We start from the raw sequence: 25,087 nt of genomic DNA on the forward strand, positions 1-25,087 counted from the left end.
CATGCTTCAGACAAAATCAAAAGAGGTGCGAATGGTGATGTAGCTGTAGATCAGTATCATCGTTACAAGGTTCGTAGTGTATACAGGAAGTAGATTTGAACTTAATTTTAGCATTGGTTTCCTAATCCTCAACGTCTGGTGTACGGAACTAAAATCTAAATGCCACCATGCGTGTGGTGTTGTTAGCTTCTATGCATTATCAACCAAATTTCGTTTTTGGGTATAACATAATATAACAAGGTTTTTCTTTGCTATAACAAGGCAAGGTTGTTTTTTCATGAAAATCTCTGTAAATTTTAAAAAGGTCAAAAAATTAAATATAAAATGCAAAAAATACGAAAATAAAAGTATGATGATTCGAATAAAACGAATTCTTTGTGGCGTTGTTTTTATGTATACTAGATGAGTAATTGATCAACTTATCAACTGCTTCATTAAGTAGAATTCTTCTCGCGAAGCTGGAATAACTTGCTCAATTTAGATATGCCACAATTCAGCAATCACGTTGCCTTATGAGCTTTTCTGGTGGGGGTTTCAGGAGGACGTAAGGCTCATGAAAGACTTAGGATTGGACGCCTACCGATTCTCCATATCCTGGAGCAGAATTCTGCCAAGTAACTACTCTATCTTTAATATTTAATTCTTTATGATGATCCCAAGAAGCTTTCTTGCATCGGTATAAGTTGCGGGCCGTTTCCTTTTAATTTATAAACCATACGGCGCCGGAAAATCACCCATTCCATTGTTTTCCAAACCGGCGACGGACTGCGCACTATGGGCCGATGAATTTTGGCGTGGTGCATTAAAAATTTAGCAGTACACGTGTTTGTTTTCTTAAATTATTGCAGATCTTTCTCTCCCTGCCACCTTTGAATCTGTATTGCCAGTATGAGATTTTGTTTTTTTGTTTTTTTTTTTATGTTTTTTACTTTAAATTACTGCAACTAGGAGCTTAGCCCCTTATCCCTTTGAATCCGTGTTGTCAGTACTCGATTCCTTCTCACGTATATCTAGGCAAAAACTTATATTATAATGACCTATGGGCTCCTGTTCCATAAAACGAAAAAATAAAACTAACATATGAAAACATACAAACAAAAGCACTTTTTTTTAAATGTTACCTCAATCAGTCGTAATCTAATGAAAAAATCATCGACAAATTTGACGGACATTGGATCCAACAACCACCCAAAACTCATGCCTAAAAGCGCGTTGTCAAAAATACCAGAAACAATCGCTACAAATATATGCTTCTAATTAATGGAGACTTTAGAAACGTTCTTTTTTGCATACCCGAGTACGCTAGCTATTATTTTTCTAAACAATTTAACCATTCAGATGTCGTCGTGAGAGTGAGCAAAAATTACATGAAGCAAAAACAAATTCTTTTCTTTTGAATGTGAATATGGGATTTAATTAGGGCCAGACCAGTGTGAAATTATTTTTTATTATACCTACATATTTTGATTTTTTTTTTAAGTCCTATACCTTTCGGTCCGATATCCCCTCGGCTGTTCAGATTTTTTGATGGCCAACATTATATAGGTGCACTATATATTGTTGGATGTTAAAATTTCGTTAAAAACAGTCACAAAATTAGTATTACCTTCAGTTTACCATCTGACAATGATTGATAGTGGCGCTTGTGATGTTTCATGGCTTTTGCTAAAGATAAATTTTTAAATTTTAATCATCGAACACCTATCTGCATATGACAGTATTTATTATTATTATATTGTTATTATTATTATTATTATTATATATATAATGTTCGTTGTAACAAAGGTTTCTATATTTAACTTACACTGGTGGGTATGTTAAAAATATATTGGACCTTCTACTTTGGCAAGTATACGTCTTTTCTTAGGCTTTGTCTGCATAAAATTCATAGGTAAATGAAAAGAAAATTTTGCCCTCTTTAGTAACGTAACGTAATTTGACTTAGAATATGTTTGTTGGTTGTGAACCGCCGGGGTTGGAACGGAGAAAGGAACAAATGAAAACAATAGATAAAGTAGTAGTGTTTTTTTTTTTTGGCGATGGGGAGCTGTTCTTCTGCAGCCATTTTTTCTGGTCATCTTTTGTTTTTTGTAGTTTTTAATATTCACCGTTTGGAGCTTTGCTTTAAATTCCGCTTCCTTTACCGCCGCGTCCACTGTACACGGATCCAATCGAATGAATGGACAGGACGTTGAGGAAGATAGCGCCTAAAGCAGTACTCGCTGGAAATCCATAGGCTTCAGTTGGTCAAGTCAAAAAAGGTGTACACTTTCCACTTTAATGCTGAAATTGAAATTCCAAAATCAAATTTCCTTCTCTACCTGAAATCAGATTGAAAATTGTAGCTATAATTTTTCCTTGAGATCCATATTATGGACTTTTGATCTTGGAATTAAAAACAACTTGTTTCACGAAAGGAGAATTACAATTTTACAATTTATGAATCAAAACTTTCTTGTGAAATGAAAAATTTTCAAATTCTGTAATCATAATAATAAACAACTCCCTAAGGTAGAATCATTATGCTGGAATTTTAATGTGAAATGGACCTATCATTTCAAAATCAAAATTCTTTCTTTGATAACATAATTATTAATTTTTAAAGAGTGAGAATAGAGATTCCAAAATTCCATTGGTTCCAACTTCCAAGCGAACGGACGCCCCCTTAAGCATGGGAGTTGGGTGAACAAGTAAATATCAGATTTTACCACTATTAAAAGGATAAATCCTGACATAAACTATATATATATATATATATATATATATATATATATATATATGTTAACCGTTCAATTACATCAATATCTTTGTATCTAGTTGTCTCACCTTGTTGTCATGTGTAGGGTGGAGCCAAGGTAGGGCTTGCTTAGACCTTGGCCTCACTTTATAATTTTTTAAAAAAAAAATTACATGTAAATTTAAAAAAAACTCATTTGTTTTATATAAAATTTTTAGAAAATGATATTTTAGCCTTCGTTAAAATTTAGAAATTTTAATTTGGCCCGCCTCATGAAAAATTTCTGACTCCACTCCGCCCAATCTTTTCAAGATGCATGATACATAATTCCCCACTTAATTAACACTTTGTTACAACTTCCACCGAAACTTGTCAGGATTCACAGGCATATGAGAGAGAGATGAAATTGCAGTATACCCTTTCATCTTTTAGGATGTTTTTTTTTAATATTTATTCAAGAGAAACCGAAGCCCCAAAGCTGTTGTCCTGCGCCATTTAGGATGATTTTTTTTAATATTTATTCAAGGAAAGGCCTTATATATTGCTTGAAGTCGTTATTATCTTGTATTTAAGATAGGCCACTACCTATGTACAAACTTCGTTGCTTCCTTTTCTTTTTTTTTTTTTCTATTGTCCGCCACTTTTAGGGTAGTGTTATTATCTTAATCGTTATGGATATCAATATATCCAATTTCTATCGGATATCTGACCGAAAAAATAGAATATGAAAGAAAATATATATAATTGATTAAGAAAACAATTGGATTTGGATTTAAGAAATGACATATGACTAGATTCAGATAAATGACATATGACTAGATTCAGATAAATATAAATATCCAACACATTGAGATTCTGATTTGGTTCAAATTCAGTTTTAAATAAATATCCTATATTCAACGCTCTTACATTTTGAAAATCGGCTGGATTGGGCTCAAACTTTGGATTCGGATTCTCATATGAATGCAAAAATTGGATTCGGATTGTGATATCAGATTTTGGATTTAGATTCAGATATGACTTTTTTTCATTTGTATTCGTATCCTAATTCAAATCCGAATTTGTGATTATCCGAAAAGGCAAATACAGTTAAGAAGATATCTGATTCAAGTCTGTTCTGATGACATCCTAATTCATCTTCTAGGAAGGCCTAGTTTTTGTTTGCTTGTCCAATTTTATGTCCCCTGATGTTCTTTATCTCAAATTGATTCTTATAACGGATCAGATGACCAAGACAATTTCATAAATATAATCCACAATATAGATTTTTTGAAAATGAAAAATTTATTATTCAGGTTTGCAATATGGAAGGGAAAAATAAATAAACATAGAGAGAGTTCCCAAATGAATATTTACAATATCAAAACCTGGTGTACTAAACGCCCATAATTTTTTAGTGCGTATGAAGTTCCGACACTAGTCAGTCTATTTGATCAATACTAAAATAGTTTTTATTTTCTTAATTTGCCCACATTAGTGAGTGAATGTGGTTAGAATTTTATGTGAGACTTGATGTCTTTTATTTCAAATTTGTCCCGTACCAAGACAACTTGATTAATTTGGTCTACATCACTTTGTTTAAAAACAAAAAATCTTGCTTTACATTGTCGAGGTTTGTAATATGTAACAACAAAGATAATGATATAAAAATTAGTGATTGACAATACATTAGGACTTGACGTATTCCAGTAATCATATGTTTGAAGTCATTATCATAGTGAAACTTAATGATGCATTACTTGTTTTGCACATGAATAAATATATAGATCATGCTAACCTGAAAAAATAAATTTATGGTCTCTACATTGATGCCATTATTATCTTATGTACTATATTTCGGGATCTCTAGTTATTTTTCTTCTTTTGTCTACTACTCTAATGACATTTTTATATTTGTTCCACCAGAAATTAGTCTCGACTGTATCTGGTTTGTAAGATGAACGCTGTGTGTCAAATTAATTCCATGTGTCTTCATGTTCTTTATAATCTCAAAATTTTTCTTGTAAATTTCAGTAAGAGAAGGAGGCATACCCCCCAGTAGGTTGGTTTGGGGAAAATTTTCGTTGTGAATTAGTTAGTTGAGGAAGGAATTTGATTAATACGATGTAATTAAATGGTTTGAAAACAAAAAATATTGAATAACATTATTGAGGTCTATAACTTGTGAGACGACAGACAAATACATAAAAATCAGTGATTTTCAATACTCAGAACCTAATGTGTTAAAAAATCCACACTTTGTGAAGTCGTTATGGTACACTTGGTGTTTAAGGATGTTAAAAATAATGTATGATTTCCAATCCCTAAGGGCTTGGTGCAACAGGATTGGCCAGGGCTGGTAGGCAACCAGTAACTGTTTTGAACCTTTGGAGTACACAAACGAGGGGCCACCAACTCACAAGTTGAAGCCCTGCGTGGGTGACACTTTCAAGCACCAAAGCAGGCCTTGTACCCTATGGGATGAGGGAATAGGTGGGCGCTTCCGCCTTCTTCAGGAAGTGGGTCAAACCCTGCTCACCTAGTGTATGCTTTCCACCAAGTTTTGTCTATAATTGTTTTCTTTTTTCGTCTTCCACTTGAATGACATTCTTATTATATCTGCCCACTAGAAAGGCTCCACTTCGTTTGGTGAATGGTGTGCATCAAATTTTATGTCTCATTATATTCTTTATTTCAAAATTTTGCCTATAAATTGATTAGATGAACAAGAGAATTTGATTAATATGTGCACAAATAGGTTCAACTGCACAAATAGTTTCATGAGGGGTACAGACTTAAAATTATATCTTAAAGGAGCCATGTGACATTAAGAACATGTCACATGCTTCATGAATTTGCTCCAAAATTGAGGTATATTTATGGCACACTTGATCAAGTGTTCCATATATCTACCTTAATTTTGGAGCAGATTCATTCAATGGTCACAGGTTGTTCTTAATGCTAAATTTCACCTAATGAGCAACTCATATGAAATAAGTAATTGGCAGCAAGGTATTTAGACATAAATAAGAAAATATGAAGTTAATCACTGGTTCATGTGGCTCTGAAGGCAGTGGCGGAGCCAGCGTGGGCGCTGGCCCATGCCAGCCCAAGATTTCTCCATTGGATTTCTTTTTCCAGCTGCAATTGTCATCAATCATTTTTAAAATAAATGCACTCCACTCGAAGAGGGATTCCCTCTATTATCTTTTAAATTATATGTTCTAAGTTCGAACCCATTTCAGAACTCATACTCGGTGATGAGAATTGCTTCCATACGAATGGATTCATATATATATATATATATATATATTAGGCTGCATTAATCCAGTGTGCAGTCACATGGGATCCTGGATCAGGATTGCCATGTTTCTTAGGGGGCGTTTGGTATCTATCTGACTCAATTTTTTAAACAACTTCACTAAATGGTGCCCCAAAGATTTAAGCAGATTCGTAAAATAATAAAACTAATGTACCATGAATCTACCTTAATTTTTTAAGTAGGTTCATCATGTTCAAATAATCGAGTTGAGTTTGAGTTTGAGTTGGAGATCAAAGCTTCGTCAAACATCCCTCAATGTTTGTTTATTTTTACATTAGTATCTTCAAATATTTGCTTTGTTCTATATGTGAGTGCCCCTTCGTATGTGAAATTCTATGAATGGGTAATCCCTTCAGAAAACTTTTCTGGCTCCGCCACTGTCTAAAGGGCATGCTAGTTGTTTGGCATTACTAATAGCTCATATAATGTTGCAATTTGTCCTTCCGTTTTTGTTTTATTGTTCAAAGCTGGCAAAGTAAGTGGAGGAATCAACAAAGTAGGAATCGGCTACTACAACAATCTCATCAACGAACTTCTGTCCAAAGGTCTCTCTCCCTTTCTTTTATATATATATATATATATATATATATATATATATATATATACATATATATATATATACTGGCGTTCTGGTTATTTGGTTTTTCATTTTTTTCAAATAAATCTAAGAAAATGTTCGGAATACTGAGTAAAAATTATAGGAATGTAAGAAACTTTATTTTTGAAGTGTAGTTGGAAATTTTTTCTTTACAAAGATGAAAACCATCTATTTTTAGATATCTCTAATAAAATAGTATTGACAGACGTATATCAAAAAAATCAGTTTTTGGAAATCCTATGTTCTGAATTGTAGACCCCATTTACATGTAATTTTTAAAAGTTTTCCTTTAACATATATAAAAATTCGAAAAAACTATATTTTGGCTCCCATAATTTTGAAACTGTAGTTTGGTTCCCTACTGAAAAGTTCCTAGTTCTGCCTCTAGCTATATGTAAGATATGTCTGTATATGTGGGTACGAAAACATGGTCTTTATGTGGGTACGAAAACATGGTCTTTCTTATCTACAGGTTTGAAGCCATTTGTCACGCTTTTCCACTGGGATCTTCCTCAAACCCTAGAAAGCGAATATGGCGGATTTCGAAGCAAACAAATCATGTAAGTGTGCTATTCTGATGTAGAGATAGTAGCATCGACTGAACACAAATTTGTGCACTAGCTGATATGCAAACACTGAGACCCCAACACCAGCCATCATTGCAGCCGTGACAAAAGGGAAGTTGGGTGGCCATTGCTCACTCAAGCCAATAAAAATTTCATTAGGACTCAAATTTAGATTCGGATAACTCAAAAATCGTATATGGTGCGTCACACCATACTTTAATATGTCTTGACCCCGTTAGCTGGGGTGGTGGTTTCGAGTCTCATGGTGGCTTCGAGTCTCATTTCAACGATACTGAAACTCCTGTTCACCTAAAACAAACTTGCGGGTTCATGGCAGCAGCCTAAGGATTTGAATAGAATTTGAATAGAAGAATCATGAACTTAGAGACCCAATATTTTTTTTTTTTTGTTTTTTCCATGATTGTAAAAAGAATGTCCCATTGGGTTTTGAGTCTGTCCACTGGTCTATAAAAAATCACATATGGACAATGCTGAATCCATTAGCAACAAGAAAGATATTTGTTACTAGTTACGAAGAATCAGCAATGAAAGACTTTCGTTATTAATTATGTATAACAACGAAGATTTACGTTGCAATTTTGTCGCAAATCTCTGGTTTCACAAGCAAATTCTGACGCTTTAGTAACGAATTTTTTTGTGGCAAATCGTACGCTATATTGGTTTACATGCCTAAACGAGTTAACATAGTAGGACGAATTTTGTCTTTCGATCAAATTTTGTAGGTGTCGAAATTGTTACAATTAACTAATAGGCATTAATCAAGAATGCATCACGGGGTATGTTTAATATTCCAAAAGTTGATCTGCAGATCCCCCTCCATGATACGTGGCTTGCAGGTAACCAACTACCAGGCATTAATCAAGAAATACATTATGGGATATATTTAATATTCCAAAAGTTGATCTACAGAGCCCCTCCATGACACTTGGCTTGTGGGTAAAGGGAGTTACGTGTGTGTGTGCTTGTGGGCAGTTGCACACACAGTTTTATATTTTTAGACCTAGTATTTCAAGGGGAAAAGTAAGGATTTACTTTTTTTTATTAGGTGGTAGAATGAAATATTTATCCAGTCAAAAGAAGTTAGACCATCTCCTAACAGCTTTGCATTGGAAGAGTCAAATTCAAACAACAGAAGTTACTAGATTGATTGTTTGATTTTGTGAAAACAAATTGATATGTAACAGAATTATGTTTTGATCATTTGCAGCGAAGATTTCGCAAATTTTGCGGACTTGTGCTTCAAAGAATTTGGAGACAGAGTCAAACACTGGATCACACTCAACGAGCCTCACACGTACACGAACGGCGGATACGTTATCGGCACTTTCGCACCAGGCCGGTGCAGCAGGGTTTTGGGGAACTGCACCGCCGGAAATTCAGGAACGGAGCCCTACATTGTTGCCCACAACTTGCTGCTATCCCATGCTAGTGCCGTCAAGCTGTACAAAGACAAATACCAGGTAATTAATTTCACTGTCCTTCAATATCGCTTGTTCATCTTGCTTAAACTCCCTTTTATATGTATTTCATCAAATATAACTTGAAGAGCAAATATATACGTCATTTATTTTTCTGAGGTTTTTCAATATGAAAAAGAAAATATAACTTGTTTAAAAAAAAAGTAATTTGTATGTATTATAATAATAATAGTTGTGACTAGTGAATGAATTTGTATGTAAAAAAAAAAAGATTTCGGGCTAGGGAATTCCTTTCCACTAAAGAGACAAAGAATCAACGTACAAAAAATACAAACTGGGAGAGTTACATTGGGTCAACTAGGAATTAGGGAGTGCCTATGTAAGAGTAGAGCATGGTGACTAGTGTTAGGGTATATAACTTTGCATTGAGGTGTGTCCACTCACAAGCCACATCGAAAAAGTAGGATATGACAAAAAAAAGTGACATTCAGTTAAAAATTTGAATCGAATTTAGATATACGCAGTGACATTCCATCGGATTCAGATTTTAGTTCGCATTTAAGTAAATTTTGATGGATTTGGATTCAGATTAGTTCTAGTTTTAAATAAATATCCTATTTTTTCTTCATTGTGAAGTTCACCACTTGCATCTAAGCTTCATATCATATATCGTGGTAACAATAAAATGAAGTTAATCTATAAAAGAGAAAATATATAATTTGTTTGTTTGATGTGAGTACATGGCCACAAGCAGGGAGAACAGAAGGGAGAAATAGGCATAACATTGGTGACCCACTGGTTCATTCCATACACAACTTCTGCGTCCAACCATATGGCAGCACAACGGGCATTTGATTTCATGTTTGGATGGTAATTAACTATATACTTCTCTCTCTTTCTCTCTTCTTCCAAGCAAACAGGCTGCGAAGTCATGCACGCACTGCACAATGCACATTGAAGCGAATGCTTGGAGACAATAGACCAAAATATCCCTTCATAAAAAAAAAATGAAAAAGAAAAGCGTCTACATTGTAACGACAGACCCGTAAAGTTAAAAATTACATCTTTAAAACGATGAAAGTACCTTGAAGAAAAAATAAATACCCTTGAATAAAAAGGAAAAATGCTCGTCGAGCATTAATGGTAACACACGAGGCCATGCATCGACCACGGCAGAGAAAGCCTACAGCAGTTGTATGTTCGGGCCAAAACATGTGCGCTGTTCTTTGGGGCCCCAAATGACAAAAACATCCTTCAATAGGAATAGTTAGATCTCTCATTTGTGAGGACAAAATGGAAAGGGAAAAAGAAAGGTTCCTTTTTCTGTTTCTTTTTCCCTTGAGAAGGATGAAAATGCCATCACATGCACAATGTGAGGGGTGCTGGAAAAGTTCAAAATGGCAACCTGATCTGATAATGATCTTAATGACTTGAAATTTTTCTTGAGCTTCAAGCCATTGGTTATCTAGAGACATGCGAGCCAAAACAATGCCAAGAAGATATCTAGCTTTTTATAGTTCTAAGGACTTTGTTGCGGTTATGCAGGTTCATGGATCCATTGACAAAGGGTAATTATCCACCAAGCATGAGATCACTTGTGGGGAGCCGCCTCCCAAGATTCACAAAGGAGGAAACACAGCTTGTAAAAGGGTCCTTCGATTTTCTTGGACTCAACTACTACACTACCTACTATGCATCAAATTATCCTGCAGGCTACAAAGTCATTGCTCCCAGCTATGCCACAGATTCCAGGGCTAACACTTCAGGTATTCAATTTCTCAAGTATCGCTTCCCTTGAGGAAGTCATACACATCATGGATAGCTACAAATGTTCAATAGTATAGACAACTTTCCCCAAATGTGAGTGCTAAAGCAACAGTAATAGGTAAAATGTTTTGCAGAAATAAATTACCCTAGCCTACCTAGATGGATTCTACGTACGTACTTGTCAAGGTCATACCCAAGGGGCAGTTTGGCAATTGAACAATTTTGTTACTATTTTACTAATATGCAGCACAAATTAAAATAGATTTATGAAATATTATGCTATAGTATTTAACGAATCCACTCCAATTTTTGGGACATATTCATGAAATAGTTACAACTCCCCAAAGACACCCTAAGACCTTCAACTCATTGGTAGAGGTGTAGAGCTCAATATTGCTTCAGGTTCATGACTTATTTGGCATAATCTATATGTGGCTTGTGAACCGAAGACATATGGTTATGTTTATTTATCTCCCCTACCCATAGCAAACAACTTCTAGATAAGGGCACAAGTAGTTTTGGAGTACAAGTTTCTCCTAGTGTTGGGTCTGATCTGACAAGAAGTCCTATACCTTTTCGATATGCTTCAACATTTCATCTTGTTAAACACTAAAATCATGCATTCTACTTCCCCCCTTTGTCACTTATTCCCACTTGGAGCTTGATTTTATTGAGATCTATTCTAGTTTTTCATAATGTTTAGTATTTAGTTCTAGATTGTTTAATTCCTAACATAGATGAGGCTATAGGAATATATCTTATTGTGTATTAGTGTGTATATATATATATATATATAACAACATCCATGAAGTAAGAGAAACACGTTTTTTTTAAATGTTAAAAACGAAAAAACACGTTTTTTACCATTTTTTTTCACTTTTTTCATTTTTTTCATTTTTTTAATGCCAAACAGTTTTTTTTTTTGTCAATTTCTATTTTGTACTTGTTGCAAGTCTAATTATCTTTTGATGTTTGTGTTATTAGTTTCTCACTTATTTTATTTTCCCCTCATTTTTAGTTTTTTTTTAATTTTAAAAATTTATCGTATTTTCTCTTTTTTTTTTCCTTATTTTCAAGTTCGCCATATTATACCCAAAAAAACCTTGTTGTTTAAAACTCCGAACGTTGTGTGTGTGTGTGTGTGTGTACATCTTTGACTATTTATTAAGTTCTCATAGATAAAATCATTTCATGGTATTTCATGTTCGACCATGAAATGTTTAGTGCATGATGTCTTATTGGCAACATTCAGGCATTTGGAGACTTTTGAGAGCAGAAAATCACTTTTTCAAATATGTCTTACTTCATGGATGTTGTTATTTCCTCAAACACCCACTAGATAGAGACAGTCTAAGGAATGTAAACGGCATTCCTCAAGCTGCAACTTTGTCTTAGGAGATTAAGCAGCCCAATAAGGGGTGTGTGTGTGTGTGTGTGTGTACATATATATATATATATATATATATATATATATATATATATATATATATATATATATATATCACTTTTAACACCCTTGTACACCTTGATAGTACATTTGTTGTTTAGTTGCAGACCATGTTGGGGTCCTATTTTAAACCTACTCGGATCTTGGCCCTGTGATAAGGGTTATCGATTAAATACTTCAGGATGTAGGTCTAATAAATTTTGATGGATGACCATTTATAATGTGCTATGTGTAAAATCACTTTTTTAAGAAGAGAATGAGAAATCATAATTTGGCTTTGAACTGATAACTTGCATGTGGACCTTAAAACTCTTAATCAAATTTATTAGGTAATTAATTAATTAATCTTAGTGTGCACTTAATTCACACGCAGATGTACCTGCATCTTTCCTAAAATTGTTGTGGTACTATTGTTATTGTTACATGTGGCCCCATGTAGGCAGCCAGCCCCCTGAATGGGCCTGCATGTTTTTAGATGAATATTGAATGAACTAAGTTCCCAGATCTAGGCATATGAACTGGCCCATGATCCGTTTCTATATCTATTTACGTATGTTTTAATGACTTCCTCTCATAACACAATGAGAATGTACATAAGACTATTATGGTCTTGTCTTCGGTTTTACTGATTGCTTCAACTATAACCCCAACTTTATTTATTGGTCTAAGCAAGACGCTATTATACATTCAAACACACTCAATTCGATGGAATTGTAGGACCCAGGTGTGCCATATTCTCAGTTAATCAGAGTTTTCGGTATTTGCCACTGTGTGGTTCTCAACTCATATTAGAGTTTATCATAGTTGATAGATCGCAAACATATATACCTATGAATTCTTTTGGCTAGTTGATGTGTCCTTGCTATTCATGTGAATGAGAGAGAGATATGAACCACTATATGTTTTACATAATTCATTTCAAAGATGTGCCCCGTCGAAAGCAAATATCATTTTAGTTTTAAACTTGGGATCTTATTATTTGTATGTATCTTCCACTAATATGTGCCAACTTTGCATTAATGTCAATCGCAGGGGAGAGGAATGGCAAGCTTATTGGTCGTGTGGTGAGTTCAAATGTTTTAATTTCATGCAAATCCGATACCTCATTTTTTACCATCAATCTTAATTGGAGAAAAAAATGCAAAGCTAGCTCTCAAGTCCATAGTTCCATGTTGGCTTGATTTTTTGTAGCAAGTGTCTCAACATCCAATCAAAAGGCCAATGCTCGGCCTATTTTAATTTGGATATATGTGGAAAAACAAACCCTTTTTTAAAGTCATGCTGGGGTTATTTGGATTTGAAGCAGATTTATGCCAACGTATATACATTCCATGGTGATAACTTGTCCTTATCTTCTATAGGTACAACATGTTAGCTAATCATCATACAACGTTGGAAAATGACTCTTAAGGTCCGTTTGGTAATAGTAACAAATTGTTATTATCACATGAACCTACCACAAAAATTGGAGCAGATTCATCAAAATCCATCTCAATTTTTAAGGTAGGTTCATAGAACAGTAATAGTTCATTTGGTTGACATTTTGATGATGTCCCAAATTTCATTCTCTTATTCAACTAAATTTGTTGATAACACCCCACTAAACTTATTAGTTGTTGGTTTGTTCATGCAATGACATGAGTCCTGAGGTTTTTTGGAGTCATGAGTGGGATGAAACCCACTGCCTTTATGAAAATTGAACCCTCCCTTCGCCATACCTATATAGGTTCAATGCTGCATCAAAATAAAAATAGTAAACCTTCACCTTACTACCACTTAAGCATTGAGTATGATCAGCTTCGTTCAGTCAAAAACAATATTATACTATATTTTTTGTGCCATATTTTTATGATTTTGATATGGAATTAGCCAATAAATTGAAGTGTTTTTATGTTTTTAAGATTTAATTTCACAATTTATTTATGAAAATCTAATTTTTATTCCACAGGCAGCATCATCGTGGCTATATATGTACCCCAAGGGAATAAAGGATCTCTTGCTACACATCAAGGAGAAATATAATAATCCAAAAATATTCATTACAGAAAATGGTACATCTCCTTTCTCTAATCTCTTCTGCTTTAGTTATACAAAAATGGTAATATATAGCTGTTGAAATTATTAATTTTGAGATTTTTGGATCTATTGTTACAGGATATTCAGAGTTTGACAATAGTACTCTTCCCTTAATGGAAGCACTTAAGGACCCATGGAGAATGGAGTACTATTCCAGTCATCTTTACTACCTACATGAGGCTATACGGTATTTAAGCCAACTTCATTTATCTGCTTACAAATGAGAAAAAACCAAACCAAGTATCCTTGCATGGTCACTCATTCTATTAATCAATATTTTCAATACTTTTAATAAAATATTTTGATTCAACCATATCCTTTGTCCCCTCACCAAAATTTGGGCAATTGGCTAATTAATAAAAAAAAACTTGATTAATCATGAACCACTTTCTGATTGTATTTTTAAATATTTTGTTGATGAACTTAAAAATATTGTGAAATTCGGTAAGTTGGTAAGTAAAAGAAGCAGCCAAGTATGAGTTGGAAAAGAAGAAAAAATTAAATCAACTAGTTGATATTTTAATTTACGTCGGTGGATTGATGAATTGGAAAACAAGAAACCATAGTGAATTAATGAGTTTAACATTCTTGAATTAAACTTGGTAGCATTCAAAGAAATGCTGGACATAACAATCCTACATGCCACACGTAGCTTTCTTAAAGTCCTATGTGTATTGGTTTTCTTGAAGTAGTCAAACTCTTTTTGTTGTTGTTAAGATGTAATAACCATGCTAAGCTTGTTAGGTATCTTGTTCTTGGTGAGTTAAGACGTGAAGCCTATTAGCTTCCTTCTTTTGCCCAATAGGGGATTACTTTTTCATGCCTAAAAGTATTATGTATCTACAGTACCATCTCAATGGGTACACATATTCAACGTTACCAACTTAATATGCTTTTATTTTGGCAGGCAAGGAGTTGATGTGAGGGGATATTTTGCATGGTCACTCCTTGACAACTTTGAGTGGGCAGATGGCTACTCCATCAGGTTTGGGCTTGTCTTCATCGACTACAACAATGGATTGCAAAGGCATCCCAAACACTCTGCCTACTGGTTGCAGAAGTTCCTTCATTACTAGCTATAATTAGCGACTAGCTAGTACAACTATAGCAATAGTGCAGATTCGCTCTAGTTGTTACAGAAATGTCATAATAAGGTTTGTTTCCAGTTGAGACGAGAATGGATTCAAGTGGTATCTCATGCACTTTGCCCACCACCTGTATAACTATAGCAATAGTGTTGATACTCTCTATCTATTAGTGCACTAATATCACAATAAGATGTGTGTTGCTATCATCCACTAAACAATATTGGAAGTTTTCATGCTGGAGGCACCCAAATAAAACTAGGTTGACATTTTATTATGGTACCAAGTACAAATGATCTAATTTTTGTCTTGACCCTACCACCTAGGTCAAGTGTTGCTTTGGGGCCTAAGTGGGGAGGGTACACCTTTAGCTTGGTAAGGATAGCTAGAGCTAGAAATTTTGTTTGAGGGAAGACGAATTATATTCTTAAAAACTTTTAACGCATAATAGTAGCCTTATTGTGTAGCTAAACATTAAAATTTCCAACAAAAACTTGCATGATAAAATTTTCAAAACTCAAAATTTTTGTATCCAATATATTCTATTGCATAGCTAACAATTTTTTGAAACTTATTCCACAGAGGAACTGCAAATGATCAAGTGCTAAAATCTACATGGCACCATCTCAGCCTTTTGTGTGTAGAACGGTTTTCGTCTCTTCAGGAAGAGCAAGCGGAATTATAGAATACAACCCTCAAATGTTGGAAACTAAATTACGGAATAACAAGTTTTCTGAACTGATAGGGCAGGTCCAAGGTTTGCAGTAGTTCTGCAGAAGTCAAATCAAAATCTTGAACATAAACCAGTAGAAATTACTTCTTCATTGGCCCATTGCAGTGAACTTGGACCCATGTACAGTTATAGTTTCCAAGCCAGACTCCTGTCAGGGAACCAAAGCGAGTGCCCCTCGATCAAATTCGCCCTGAGCACTAGACGTAGCAAAAACAAAGCAATCTAAGGATGAGAAGGATGTAACAGGCATATGTGCAGCTTATCACGTCAAATACACAAGTGCCATCCTCACTGTCCTTATTCAATATCATGCTATTCTCACTCCTCCCACACATTAGAACGGGGATCATGCTATTCTCACTCCTCCCACACATTAGAACGGGGACAACGGCCGCGAAGCAGCATAATTTTGAAACTGGTTTTGCTTTGGAATATTTTAGTGTGGATAAATCCCTACTGACTGTCAGTATGAGGTCCAACAATTCTGACAATTTGTAAACCAGTCAAGTTCGAGTTTGATGAACTCGGCTCCATTAAGCTCGTTTAACACTAATATTTATTTCTGTAATTTTAAAAATTTAAAATGGCTTAAATAAAAACATGAAAAAATTTAAGCAAAAAATCTATATTAGCGGACATGAGCTTAAATGAGTCAAGCTCGAGCTTGGAAGCGAGTCGGGCTTGAGCTCATTTCATCAAGGTCAAGTCAAGCCCGAGTAAGGCTGGGCGTCGGGCCGGGAAAATCCCGGTCCGGACCGGAGAGGCCGGCCCGACGGCGGCCCGGTCTGTAAGATCATTTGGTGGGCTGGCATATGTCTATGAGGAATTTCAGACATTATGGCTGTTTTAAAATAAATTCCACTTAAGTGATTGCATTTTGGGATATTACGTCATTTAGGTGGTATGGGGTAATTTTGAAATGTATAAATACCGGTACGCAATTACGGACTCTTTGATGGGCGGAATTCGTAATTGTCCTCATTATAAAATGGTAGTGGTCTTTGAGGTCGTGCAATGGTTGCCTGAAACGTTGGTTTCTATGGTTTTCCTCTTCCCCATCTGAGAGAGACCTCAAGCGCGCCGCAAAGTCCCTGGAAGATCCTACCGCGATCTACCATCCAGTTCTTCAGATGGATTCAGGTACGCTTCCGCTTTAAGTTTAAGGTTTTGTTTAATTCAATGATTTAGCATGAGCATGATCCTGTTTTGTTTAGGGCATATACATTTGGTTTTGTGTATGCATGAAAGGAAAAATCCGTACACGGTCGGCCCGACTACCTTCCCGCTTCCCCCCTTCCGGCCTCCCCCTTCCCGTCTCCCTCCCGCTTCCCCCCTTCCGGCCTCCCCCTTCCCGTCTCCCTCCCCCTTCCCCTCCCCCCCTTCCCGTCTCCCTCCCTGTTCCCCTTCCCGTCTCCCTCCCGCCTCCCCCTTCCCCTTCCCGTCTCCCTCTCCTTTCTCCTTCCCTCCTTCCCGTCTCCCTCCCGCCAGTACGTACTCCATGAGCGCCGCCGCCTCTATCTGACCAGGGTGGTGCTTTAGCCGGTGCATCAGCGGGTCGGCGAACTCTGGCTTCCCCTGCATCACCTCGCAGAACATGGCGGACAGCAGCTCCGCCAACACCGCTACCACGTTCGCGTCGTAGCACACCAGGCCCGACGGATGTGCCGCTGACGATGGCCAGCCCTTCCCGGGCCCGGGCTTCAGGCCCGACGGGCCAACCCGGGGCCGAGGAAAACCTGGCCGGGCCGGGCCGGCCCGGCCCGATGCCCACCCCTAGTCTGAAAGCGAGCCAAGCTATATGTGACTCGAGTCCAATTCAAGCTGATCAAAAATTGAACTCAGCTCGGCTCGTTCATTGTGCAGACGTTTCCTCGAACGTCGTCCAAGCAATAACTTCACAAACACACAAAATCAAGTTTTTGAGCCACAGCCACAACTTGTCGCAGACCAGATTTTTCACAGAACTAGGATTCATTTGGATCTAGTTGTTAAAAGGTACAGATTCACTACAAAAAATATAGGTTTTGTCGATGCCAAAAACAAAAAACGTCCGTAAAATGCAGGATTGACATCGGTGAAACCATTTCTAACGTTAACACAGGACATCGATAAAGATACGTCAGCAAAAGTTTTTTTGATGTTTTTGACAAATTGTTAGTGTGATCATATTTTTACTCATGAACAGAACAGATGAAAATTATTTATTTGGATTAGAAAAATTGAGAAACCTATCCCTAGTTGGTGCTTGACCTTGAAAAAAAAATTTAATTTATGCATAAAATCACACATTGCTCTGCCTTTATGTGCTCCTCATGTACAACATAGTTGGTAAATTTATGACTCGGACTCGAATAGCAGATGGCCGGGTCACTGGGTCAACGAGTTCACTCGTCAACTCGGTCGAACTTTAAAATCGAGCTAATTAGGACCAGTCAAGGCCGAATCAGCTCAAGTCAGGGCCGTGTAGATCCGAGTTAGGGCCAAGCTGACCAACCTTGACTACTGGCCAGGTTTTTTGGGCCTGCCGAGTCGAACAGCAAGTCAGCCAACTATGATGTAAAATGGATCTTCTCCATATTTTATATTGCACGTGTCTGCTGATCCACCTCATCGCACTACTATAAAAAAGGAAAGATGAATTAAATATAAAATAAAATCAAGAATACTTCTTTGCAAGCAAATGTCATTCACTCTACTACATGGAAAATATATGGTTTTCAAATTTCTGCTTTTTTTATGTGTGATTTTTTTTTTTTTTGCGTTGCGTCGTGCACTTAAATCTCTTCTATCTTTTTCAGTTGTAAGAAGGTAAAATAGACTTATCATACGATTGTAAGGTTTATAACTCAAAATATATTTCTTGGGCAATTTCAAATTAATTTTCATGCGTGATATAAAATATGTATAGTATTTGATATGAAATTAATTGAACTTATATGTTGAACAGCTTTTCATCCAAAAAAAAATCTAAAAGCGGTGCTAATATTTGCTAATATCGCAAATAAAAATGTAGATGTATATATTGCAGTTATAATTATCATGACGAGGTCCTTTGACAAACAAAAATCATCCCTTGAGTTGCAAGCATTGAATGTGTTGAACAAACCGAGTATAGGGATGTTAATAAATCGGACATCCAACTGAACTGTTTTGAAAAAATTGAATATAGAAAAAAATTTAATGCCAGATTAAGAAATCAGATTAGGTTCAGATTTAAGAAATAACATCTGATCGAGTTCGGGTTCAGATATACATAAATATCCATTGAGATTGAGATTAGATCAAAGTTAAACTTAAATATATATTTTATATCCAATATTCTTGCATTTTAAAAATCTGCCTAATTCGGTTCGAAATTTGGATTCAAATTCAGATATGAATGTAAAAATTGAAATTCAGATTTAGATTTCGGATATGACTTTTCTTTGTTCATATTTGAATCTGAATTCAAAAAATCCGAAAAACTGATAGCATTAAAAATAATTTCAATTGTAATCTGATTTGTTGACATCCAAGTAAACATAGGCCATGTACATGTATGATGACAGTGAGTTCTCTGGATCAGTCAGTGCTGTGGCAGAACGTTAATGGCTTGGGGGGCAAGATAAGTGAGTTCTCTGGATCAGTCAGTCATCGGCTGAACGTTAATGGCTTGGGGGGCAAGATAAGTGAGTTCCAAGTAAACATAGGCCATGTACATGTATGATGACAGTGAGTTCCGTGGATCAGTCAGTCATGTGGCTGAACGTTTATTGTCTTAGGGGGCAAGATATATAGCGAGTGAATTGGAGAAAATGTGGCAGAAACAAATAAAAAATTAAAAACTTGCGGAAGAAGGTACTAAATGTCGAATATCAAGAGCCCCACTTCATTATTAATGTTCAACGGCTCTTCTAGATGGAACAACCCTTGTTGGTGGCCCGCTTGCCAGGTAAACGAGGAGACTTGATCAACCCCTTGAATAAAACTTGGTTTCGTGAAAAACTAATTAAAAGGTCAGTTTTTAAAACTTGGTTTAGTTGATCGGATCAGATAATGAGAAAATTTTAGTTAGTGTTTGGAGGACACATTGAAAAAATTATTTTTCAAAAAACTTGGTTTTGTAAGAATGATTTTTTTAATGAGTTTGGAAAAACATCTTTTCACGCTTGTGTGGGCAGGTAAAAACTGGTTTTCAGATAAATAACATAAAGGAAGTAATTTTTTTCATTCCCTTATAAAAACAATGCTCTTAGAAAACTAGTTTTTTTAAAAACTCTGTTTTCAAACCATCCAAACAAGCTAAAAAGACATTTTGGAAGCAAAACACTGCATTTTGCTCTAAATGCCTGTGCATCCAAAGGCACTCTTAATTTAGGAGCAAAACTCAATTTTACTGAAAAACTAGAGATTGGCAGGTGTTTTAGGTGGCGTTTGATATATCTAAAATCATAGCATGTTAGAATCAAAATGGTCAAGGTTTAAAGAATTAGAATTATTAAACAAAACGAGATATTTTGTTCTTGAAATTAAAAAACTGAAACCTCCAATTTTGATTCCATTTTAATTTGGGGAGGAAAGAGTTTTCATTCTTAAACCAAAATTTCAAACCACAAAGTTGTGCAGGTTTGATGTCATCAAAATGCACTTGAATTAACATTTGGAGGTCAAAACCAGGTTTTGACTCCAAAAGCTGGCTTTTGGATACTGTTAAAAAAAATAAATTCAATTATTGGCAGCCAAAAAATATTAACATATCTATATTTTGGAAATAATAAACAACATAAAAAACAAAAAACTAATATATATATATATATATATATACAACAGGTGGCACACTTTTATTGACCTGTGATTCAAAAAGGTCAGCTTACATTTAATTTAGTGACACTTGCTCAAGTGGTGCATTAAGTAAACAGCTAGCGGAAGGCGTGTTTTTTTAATTTAAAAAAAAAAAAGAGAAAAAAAACAAGAATAGGGTAAAATGGAGGGTTTTTCGCCTCTATAAATGAAAAGGAAGGTGCCTCTGAGATTACACAGAGCGAAAGCAAGCGAGCGGAGAAGAGAAAGAAGGGAGAAGAAGAGAAGGGGAAGAAGGAATATAGAAGATGGAAAAGCAAGGAGAGGTGAAGCTGATAGGCATGTGGGCGAGCCCCTTTGTGCTTCGAGTGAAGGTCGCCCTCAACATGAAGGGCATTCCCTACGAGCTCCTGGAGGAGCAGCTGCCCTTCAGCAAGAGCCAGCTCCTTCTCGACTCCAACCCCGTCCACAAGAAGGTGCCCGTTCTCCTCCACGATGGCAAGCCCATCTGCGAATCTTTGATCATCGTAGAGTACATAGACGATGTTTGGGCATCCGCCGGACTTCCGGCCATCCTTCCCCGCGATCCCTATGAACGCGCCGTTGCTCGTTTTTGGGCATCCTACATCGATGAAAAGGTAAAATTAAATCCTCTTGTGCCTTTTTGTTTTTCTCTTCTTGAATGATGAAGATCAGCTAGAGGAGATAGAGGAGTGTAGTCCAGATCATAGTTTGATCGGTACTGACGCGGAGTTTTGATCTTGAACTCCATAGTCTGATATTGTGAACAAAGGAAATAAAAGAGTGTCTCTAGATAGAATTTTGTTTCCAAAATTTAGAGAATTTTGATTCTATTGCAGTTTGAAGAGAAATTATGATTTTAGAATTATCATTCTTGGATCGAAATTCCAAAATCATCAAACACCCCCCCGTAAATTAACTGAATAATTGCAGAAACATAAAAATCGCAGCTAAAATCCAATATTTGTCTTTAGAAAAGGAGCCTAGGACAGTTTAATTAAATTGAAAATGCTCGATTAGAGAATCCATAGATATATAAAAGCTGCATAACCTATGGACTGTGCACGGGGAAATTGGTCCTTACCATTGCTGTTGTGCTTATGCCCTATGCCCTGCTTTGCAATCCAGATGCGGACATGAGTGGCTGACCCGGCCAGATCTCGTAGAAAGTGGGACAAATTTCGTCTCTTGTCAAACACGCCACTCTTTCATTTAAAATAGGGATTTAAACGGTTAGGATGTGGTTGTGAGCTGCTATAGTTTAGTGTTAGATAGGGATGTCAGATTGATCAGATACATTCTTACCGCCCATAACCATGGGTTTTAGTATTTGAATTTGGATTGAAAAAGTATGTCCAAATCCAAATCTGAAATCCGATTACACAAATTGAATCTGATTTGTCAAATTTTATCTGGATCTGAATCTTAATTTTAAGCCAAATCCGGATGACTTTCAAGAGGATGAGTTCAATGGGGATATGTGATATTTACTTAAAACTAAATTTGGTTTGAATCTGAACCCGAATATGATCGAATATTTTATATCTGAATCTGAATGGGAATTCGAATCTAAATCCAATCACATATCATTCTTAAATCCAAATACGAGCTGAATTTTGATCGCATATTAAATGTTTTTTATGTCCAACCTTCTTTTTTTTAATTGTTCGTTCCACTATCGGATCTAGGATATGTTCACATGCCTAATTTTAAAACTCAGGCACGAAAGAGCGCTAGTACATGCCTCCACTTGGGAAATTATCCTTCCTCTTCTGCTGCCAAGAGTGGCAAAATAGTTTCTTTATTATTCTAACTCAGACTGAAATAACAGTAAAGAGGAGAAAGAATATTTTGCTCCACAAGTTTCCCACAAGCCAGGAAATCTTGGAATGGAAAAGAAGAGGAGATCCAAAGATAATGGGAGCGAGTCTTTAGTTTCGTCCATGATTGGCACTAAGCAAGCTTGCAAGTCTGCAACTAATTAATATCGTGGGGACTTGTTTTTTTTACTGATCAGGCAACTTGTCTACCATTTTCCTTTCTTTTGTATACACACATGGTAATTAACTTATTTCTAGTTCCCAACCGATGTTGTTGAAATCAACAGTTTCTGAATCCGATCGTTCAACGGAAAGTCTGATAGAATGAGCTGACCCGAATCAGAATCAATATTACTGGGTCGAAAAGGTTGTAATTGAGACTGGTTATATTCATGCCGGTTTGGGCAACACTGATATAATGTGCCATCTCTGAGCAGATTTTTGCGCCGATGCGGGGAACAATGACAGCAGAAGACGAGCAGCGGAAGGCTCTGGTAGAGCAGGTAATGTCGGGACTGGGGCTGGTGGAAGATGCATTCGGGAAGTGCTGCAAGGGAGGGAAATTCTTCGGGGGCGAGACCATTGGGTTCTTGGACATCGCACTGGGCAGCCTTCTGGCCTGGATGAAGGTGGTCGATGGAGCTATGGGGATGAAGCTCTTGGACGAGACCAAGTTTCCCAAACTGGCGGCCTGGTCTGAGGCCTTCTGCGAAGCCGAGTCTGTTAAGGAAGTGATGCCGGAACCCGAAAGGTTAGCCGAGTTTGCCATGGTCATCCGGGAAAGGGTGAGAGCGGCCAAGGCGGCCGCCCCTCCCCCTTCCTAGTGCCTCTTCAGTGTCAGGGACGTCCATATCCCTATGCCCTTCCAAGTGCCATCTACGGTTACTTCCTTGTCTGTGTTACTAGAGACTTCTCTTTTAGCTTGTCACTTTACATCTGGGGGCTTGTGTTTGTTGTGTAATGTAGAAGGACATGAAATGAAATAAAATCTGCTGCTGTTATTTCTGAACTGTGGGTGTGAAAATGGTACTACTTAGAGGGCGTTCGATAATAGAATTACTGCATCTTATGTATCATATCCCAATGTAGAGAAATACTGCGTTCCAAAGAACACAGCTTAATTCCCGTTATTCAACGTCTTCTTAGGTAGCATTTGGCATACCAAATGCGTGTTCTTGGAACACATGTGTTCATAGGAATTAAGAATTCTTATACATAAAACCTGATGTAATAGATTGATGCATATGATTCACATCAAAGCTGCGTGTGTGAGAGGCATGAGCACATATATATTGAAAACTATTAGCTACCTCCAACACTAAATGCATTTCTTATTTTTTATTATTAAAAATACAAAATGTCATGATTAAAATGCCTTGAACAACTAGAAGGAGCAATAAAAGGAACGCCACAAGAGTGTAAGGTGTGAGAACTGACAGAAAGGATTTCAAATTGGTGGCATTGGTTTATGTGAGATCTTCAATATCTACAATAACTTCTATAATTGCCACAACTCCTAATAAGTCCTTATATTGTTTTGTATTAGCTGTTGCTTTACTCCTCACACTTGTGGATTCCTGGATAAATTATCTGAGTGACCATTCTCAGTAGATTTTATTAGTTTAATGGAAAAGTCAAACAACTTGATCTCATTCACTAATCTCCTAATTTCTTTTTTAAATCCCATTGACTAATCCCCTAATTTCTTTTCTAACAATGGAATTTTCTAATTTAGCATTAATCCAATGTTTTACATGGGTATTGTCTGTTCTCACAATAAATTTTGTAAAGACTACATAAATTTCAAAATGTAATAATGCATAATAGATAGCAAGCAATTGTTTATGATCATTTCTCATTTGGGTTCGTTTTCTTTAAAACTTCCTGAATGATACCTACACAGGTATTCTTTGGTCTCATTTTCATATCAGTATTTTACTACTGATCCATAACTTTATCTCATGCATCCAATTCTATTGTCCAGATGAACTTTATGTTTTCATCAGGAAATTCTTACTTTGGTAAATTTTTACAAATATTTTGTATTTGTGTTCATTCTTTTTGTCTTTTTCGTCCCAATGGTATTTAGTATCTTTTTTTAGTTTTTTTTTTGTAGTGGTATATTGTATTCTGATAATTTTGGTATATATTCTCTTACCTGGTTTACTAATCCTAAAAAAGATTGTAATTTTAGCTTCGTATCTAGGTCTTCATATATTGCTAATTTTTGTACTATATGATTTTGCATCTTAACGTCTGCTTTGTCCAATAAAAATTCAATTTGTTTTTTACAAATAATAGCTTTGTTTTTTACTAATAGCTACTCCTGCCTTTGTCACATACTGTATGAATTCTCTAAGTAATCTGGTATGGTCTTCTTTTGTGTATGTATATAGTAGGATATCATCAATGTATATAACACAATTTCTTAATCCTTAAATTTTTGGTCCATAAATGTCTGAAATCTCCTTGGTGTGTTTTTATATCTTAACACATTCCATTCATAAAACCCATTTGGAACTATGAATGATGTCAACTCCTTACTTTGTTCTTCTAGTCTTAGATGGTAAAACCCGAATTTACTAAAATAATTATCCCTGAGATATGTTTTAGTTTTAATATTTTATTTGGTATACGATAATTATATGTTTTCGTTTGGGCGTTTCGATTTCTATAATCTATAACCATCTTAGTTTTTCCCCTTTTTTGTTCACTATG

At 35.9% G+C, this 25,087-nt stretch overlaps 2 protein-coding genes across 2 annotated transcripts; both read left to right on the plus strand.

The window, feature by feature from the left end:
* Positions 1–538: 538 nt before the first annotated feature.
* Positions 539–15,007, plus strand: LOC116256928 (beta-glucosidase 12-like). Its single transcript, XM_050078217.1, has 10 exons — positions 539–614; positions 6,506–6,583; positions 7,109–7,196; positions 8,431–8,698; positions 9,396–9,511; positions 10,187–10,407; positions 12,888–12,919; positions 13,804–13,906; positions 14,010–14,118; positions 14,839–15,007. The coding sequence occupies exons 1-10, from the start codon at positions 554–556 to the stop codon at positions 15,005–15,007; spliced, it is 1,245 nt and encodes a 414-aa protein (XP_049934174.1). The 5' UTR covers positions 539–553.
* A 5,751-nt stretch (positions 15,008–20,758) lies between these two features.
* LOC116256927 (glutathione S-transferase U17-like) lies at positions 20,759–23,378 on the plus strand. Its single transcript, XM_031633502.2, has 2 exons — positions 20,759–21,166; positions 22,807–23,378. Exons 1-2 carry the CDS (start codon positions 20,837–20,839, stop codon positions 23,191–23,193), a joined length of 717 nt encoding a protein of 238 aa, XP_031489362.1. The 5' UTR covers positions 20,759–20,836; the 3' UTR covers positions 23,194–23,378.
* Positions 23,379–25,087: the final 1,709 nt, after the last annotated feature.

This window comes from Nymphaea colorata, chromosome 6, assembly GCF_008831285.2.
Source record: "Nymphaea colorata isolate Beijing-Zhang1983 chromosome 6, ASM883128v2, whole genome shotgun sequence".
Taxonomy (NCBI): Eukaryota; Viridiplantae; Streptophyta; class Magnoliopsida; order Nymphaeales; family Nymphaeaceae; genus Nymphaea; species Nymphaea colorata.